The sequence below is a fragment of the Cupressus sempervirens genome, chromosome 1 (genome assembly GCF_028749045.1).
Source record: "Cupressus sempervirens isolate cs-2001-9-10 chromosome 1, ASM2874904v1, whole genome shotgun sequence".
In the NCBI taxonomy this organism is placed as follows: Eukaryota; Viridiplantae; Streptophyta; class Pinopsida; order Cupressales; family Cupressaceae; genus Cupressus; species Cupressus sempervirens.
This window is the reverse complement of record NC_143118.1, coordinates 723,425,868-723,431,760: the sequence shown is the minus strand read 5'-3', so window position 1 is coordinate 723,431,760 and position 5,893 is coordinate 723,425,868. Positions and strand designations below refer to the sequence as shown.

At 30.4% G+C, this 5,893-nt stretch overlaps 1 protein-coding gene across 1 annotated transcript; it reads left to right on the top strand.

Annotated features, from left to right (window-relative positions):
* The first annotated feature begins 230 nt into the window (after positions 1 to 230).
* LOC149579984 (protein CURLY FLAG LEAF 1-like) lies at positions 231 to 2,329 on the top strand. Its single transcript, XM_089812783.1, has 3 exons — positions 231 to 328; positions 572 to 638; positions 1,982 to 2,329. The coding sequence occupies exons 1-3, from the start codon at positions 231 to 233 to the stop codon at positions 2,327 to 2,329; spliced, it is 513 nt and encodes a 170-aa protein (XP_089668909.1).
* The last annotated feature ends 3,564 nt before the right edge of the window (positions 2,330 to 5,893 follow it).

Here is a 5,893-nt window from a genome sequence, read left to right as displayed (position 1 = left end):
GGTAATACGATAGTTATTTGTATTTATTAAGGGGTTTTAGTGAGCGATATAATTGGAATTGTTTGGATGAAAAGTGGGCAAAATCTTGCACAGCCTGTTGTTTTGTATCTGAGCAGTTGAGCATTGATAATTTTAGGAAACCCTACTTCAAATCAGAAGAAAAGATTATTTGATGAAGTACAAGTTCAGGCCATTGTATAGGTAAAATTCATTCCCTTTCCTTGCAATCCATGGCGAGATTACCCAAGGTCCCCAAAATTGAGAAATTTGATGATGAATGTGCTAAGATTTGTTGCTATGGTGAGGAAAAATTCATGGAAGATAGGAGGTCAAACGAAATTGAGAAATTTGATGATGAATGTGCTAAGATTTGTTGCTATGGTGAGGGCAAATTCATGGAAGATAGGAGGTCAAACGAAATTGAGAAATTTGAGGATGAATGTGCTAAGATTTGTTGCTATGGTGAGGGCAAATTCATGGAAGATAGGAGGTCAAACGAAATTGAGAAATTTGATGATGAATGTGCTAAGATTTGTCGCTATGGTGAGGGCAAATTCATGGAAGATAGGAGGTCAAACGAAATTGAGCTGGGTTGTGAGCCTTTGCCAAAAGGTTGGGAACAATGTCTGGATCTTAAGGTAATCCTCTCTCCTATTTTGAATTTCATATGAGTTGTCTGGATATCAGATAACATAAAATGCTGATGAACTGTCTGTCTCTGGGTGAAATTTAGGGCTCTTCGGTGCCACATTGTTATTTGAAAGATAGGATTAGCAGAGAACATTTCTAAATTTGTTGAATTCAGAGTGGTTTAGGGCTGCTGTTATGTACTTAAGTGATAATGTAAACTGGGTCAAATGAATTCATTTTGAAATCTTTACCGGCTATTATAATTGGGTTAACTTATATATTCCAGACAATCTTTTACACGAAATGCTTTATTGTTCGCAGTCTTCTTTTTAATTTTTTAATCACAATTGATGTAGGTAGAGATTTTGACATCAATACATTCGGAGTTGTTGAATTCAGTGGAGTTCATAACTGCTAATATGGTCTTTGGTGATACTGGAAACTGGGTCAGAAGAATACATTTAGAATTCGGTACCAAGCTTGGTATAATTGTGTAAACTTTTGCATCCCAGATAAATTTTTATGCAAAATGGTTTGTTGTGTCCAAGTGCGTGATTGAAGTCAACTTCTCATTTCCGATTTTCAAATCAGTCCTGATACAGCTATCATAGATTCTAACTTGTTTAAGAAAAAATACCAACACCGATGCCTATAAATGGATTAGAAGGCTTTGATACTAAAAAATATGATTGATGGAATCTAGTCTAAATTTACCAATGCTCTCAATTTGGTTTGTAGGGCTCTGAAGCCTATCCATTTTAAATTATTTAGGCTTTAACTTAGGATTTCATAATATGAGTAAAAACTGCAAACAGAATGCAATAGCATTCTTATAGGCTCAGTAGTAGGGTTATGCTGAAAATGTATGTAGGAAGTTTCTTCATTTTCATGGCTCAAACATGGCTTGGTACTGATAAAGTGAGTGAATATGTACTTGGTACAAGAGCTCACATACAAATTACAACATAGGTAAATAGTATTGAAGCAAAGAAGATGATGCAGAAAGTTTTGATAGGTAATAGGCTGAAGTTTTAATTTTTTTTAATTATGTGTTAAACTCCAGTAGATTTGAATCCTAGACCTTTCAGATGAGAGGTTCACAAGTTGCCGGTTGTGTTGTAAGCTCTTGCCTATTTGTAATTTCATATCTGCCATATGAAAATTACAAAAGCTTACTACTTCTGGAAAAGGGCGCTTATAAGAACATGTTTTTAGCACCATCTGGACTTTATGCCAGAGAAGTTAAAATTTTTGTAGCACTGGTCATGCAGATTATCCTGTCTTTTTGTAATAGATTCTTGAAGAATTATCATAAATGTGTACTAATGCAATTAGTTTAATGAATTTGCAGACAGGGGAGGTGTACTACATTGATAGGAGCTGTGGCAAGAGAACAAAGAGAGATCCTCGTCCGATTGTGAAGAAGGTTGAGAAGGAGATAGATGCTCGGACGTCTTGTATTTGGGGGAATGCAGAAGAAGCCAAGGATTCGGACTCAGGATTGTCTACAAATAGTAGTAATACAAGCTCTGGCACACCCATTTCTATTTTCAGAAATGGTTTTGGATTTAAAAAGCCAGTTGTGGGCGATGACATGCTGTTAATTCTGAAAGGTTGCCGTAAATGTATGTCATATATATTAATACCCAGAGGAATTAAGAACTGCCCTTCATGCAATGCTCATCTCTTTATTGTCTGATGGATACATTCATTAGAGGACGCCAGCTTAAGAAGGTGTTTTTTTTTATAGAATGCTAAGAACTGAACAAAACAATCGAGGAATGTGCTGTGCCAATTTTCAGTTTCAGCACCGAACACAAAATTTTGGGAAATCGAATGAGTGATGGAGGTTTTATCAAGGTGTCATTTTATTTGTAGGGGGAAGAACAGATTTTGAAATGCGTGAGTAGCCTCTTGTTTGATCCAACAGCCATTTTGATCTTGGTGTGGGCTTAAATTTCTTCATTGACGATGCTCTGTTTGATCTTATCAGTTTTGATTGAATGAGTTTTCTCAGTTGATTATGGAAGCTTCTCTCTCAGCATGTTATATCACACGAATGTTATCGTAGCTGGAAATTTTGGATTGCATGAGAAGCTCTATTTCTGTCTAACATCGACTGTCATCTGTGGTTTGGGTGAAATCTCGTCATAAATGCTTTGATTGCATCGATATAATAAATATATTATTCTCTTTATTCGTTTTTTAAATTGTTACGTAAATTCTTCACAAAGTTATTCTTCTCTTATTTAAATTATAAATATTTATTTATCTATTATTATTATTATTATACTATTTTTAAAACATTTTTACAGCCTTTTCTTTGCTGACAGTGTCGGGTGTGATATTCATTTGTGGCAATCAAGAAATATCACTCTTGTTGCTTCACAGCCGCTTGGCTGGGGCCGAAGTAATAAGCTGCTTCATTTATTCAAAATACATTTTTATAATCTATTACATCAATTTTTTTCTTCTAAGTTTTAAATAGTTTTTCTATTGATTACATGTTTTTATTAAATGAGAGCGTGTTTTATTTATGATTTATGATTTGTTTTTATGAAAATTTCAAATTTTGAAATTTATTTGATATATTGTTTTTATTACAATAATTTGAAAAGAGTTTTTTAATTAAGAAAATAAAATAAATTCTAAAAGAATATTTATTTTTACATCAAGTAAATAAATAACAAAAATAAAGAAAAACAAAACAAAATGTTCACAATCAATGTTACTAAATAGTCAATAATAAGAATAATAATAATAAATAGTCGAGAGCTATCCTTCTTGGGCCTATTTCATAAATTGCCTAAGTGCAATAGGTGCTTCAAGAAGGATAACTCTTGACTTTTTTATATATACAAAAATATATATAAGCTAGTTTGAGCCTAGACATATTGGAACTCATTTCTATTATAATTAATTACTTTCTTTTTAAAATATAAAATATATAAATTTTAGTAAGTTTCTAAAATAAATTTTATTTGTTATAAGGTTTATTGTTTCAATTTAGAACTTACTAAACTTTATCTATTAAAAACTATTTTAATTATTTTTTATATGTATTATACAATATATTAAAAAAAGGACTAAGCATACGCTTAAATGAAGTCAATTTTTTTTTCAAATGTCAAATTGTTTACAACCAAAGCTGCTTCCATTGTAGAAGCCTCTCGGCTTAAAGAACTTACTAAACTTTATCTGTTAAAAACCATTTAAATTATTTTTTATATGTATTATACAATATATTAAAAAAAGGACTAAGCATACACTTAAATGAATGTCAATTTTTTTTCAAATGTCAAATTGTTTACAACCAAAGCTACTTCCATTGTAGAAGCCTCTTGGCTTAATTAAATCAAAATCATCATATGCTACAAATAAAAAAACTCTCCATTTAGATTTGATTGATAATTTTTATAACATCGTAGGCTACTACTATTGCATTCACTTTTCACAATTATTCAATTAGTTGAAATCTATCCACCAATCACATGTAATAATTTTGAATAATTAAAATATTGCTAAATTTTTTTTATTCATTTATAAATTTTATATTTCATATACAAATTATATGATTGGCTGAACTCATTTTGTAAAGATTATATATATCTCAGTGAAATAGGATAAATGAAATTGTAGTTACACAAGGTATTTTTTATATATGAGAATATTCTCACAAGATGTATGAAAGTAAAATGTATTAAAATATAATATATTTACAACTACCAAATAGATAATGAGAGTATAATAATTTATACACTATTCTATTTATTCATTTATATTTGTACTTTGAGAACTTATTAATTATAATTTTTTTCCACTTTTTAGTTTTCTAATATTTGAATTAGATTAGATTAAATTTATTAGAAATATATTTTAAAAACTACAATTTCTATTACATACTTATAATTACAAAATTAATAATAATAATGCATGTACATGTACGATGTGACACTTGTTTTTACATATAGACAACTGCAGAAGCTCCAAAGGTTTTTGCTAGCCTTGCTTTTGGTTTGTCTTTCAACACTTCTCCCTTTTGTAACTTTGTTATGGATTACATGAATAACATGGCTATCATATTAGCGTTTTGGTTTGTTCATAAAGATTTTAATATCAACAATGTAGTTTGAATCCTATATTTTTTGACCTAGACTACATGTTTAGGTTTTATCTTTGATGTCGATGAGTTCCTTTTCAAGATTTCATGTTTTATAAAAGTGTAAGTCTATACTTAGCTTTGAATAAATAAAACATTTTAAATAGTGTTTATCTTGGGAATTGCTTCCTAGCCCTATAGAATTTTAGTTTCATCCTTTCTATGCATTGGGTTTTGACATCCAATTTAATTGTAGATCCTATATTGAATTTTTGGTCTTGCTTTTTGGTAAGGTGTGTTTTTTTGGGTATAATGGCAAAACAAATCTTGGGTTGGGCTAAGATATCTTTATTGATAATTTCTTAGATCTTGCTTTTTTTGTATGGGTAAATTTAGATTTGATTGATTAATTATTCTTGGTGTCTCTTAACAATATAATTACATGCTTATAAACTTATTCAATTGTAAATTTTTGAATGTATGAAAAATCTTAAATTCTAATTTCGAGTTAGGCTAAACTTTTGATAAAGGGTACTCCCTCCACACAAACATATAACAAAAATAGAGAAATAATAAGAAGTTGTAAGAAAAAAAAGACTTCTAATATCTCTAAAAATATGAAATTTCAAATTTCAAAAATAAAGCTTCCAAAGCCACATGGCTGTTTTTTGGACAATATTTTGTAAGTCGAAGCCACCACTAACATCCTAGAATTGTCCTAGACAACCCTACAAGTCTTCTTTATATAGACAATTTATCACCACTCAAGAAGGTTTTAGAGATTTAACCCTAGTACCTAATGCCAACCAACCTTAGATTATTCTTATTTTTCATATTTTATCACATTAGAGTAGGCCCTACCAACTTTTGGAATTCAAAAGAAAATTTGAAGGAGTTTTAATTTTGCCCATTTCAGGTGGTGCAAATTCTGAAGACCATAACCCATCACCAACTGCTTCAATTGACTATTATGACCCCATTTAAGAAATGCCACGAAGTGCTCTGCAATGCATAAATTACCCTAGTTCTAGTTAGATGAGTTTGACCCCTTTTGGAGCCTTTAAAGCCAAATCATGTTCCAAGTTTTTATACCCTGTTGTCAAAACTGAAATTTTTTGATAACTTCACAAATAAACTTGATATTGCAATGAGATTTTACTGATA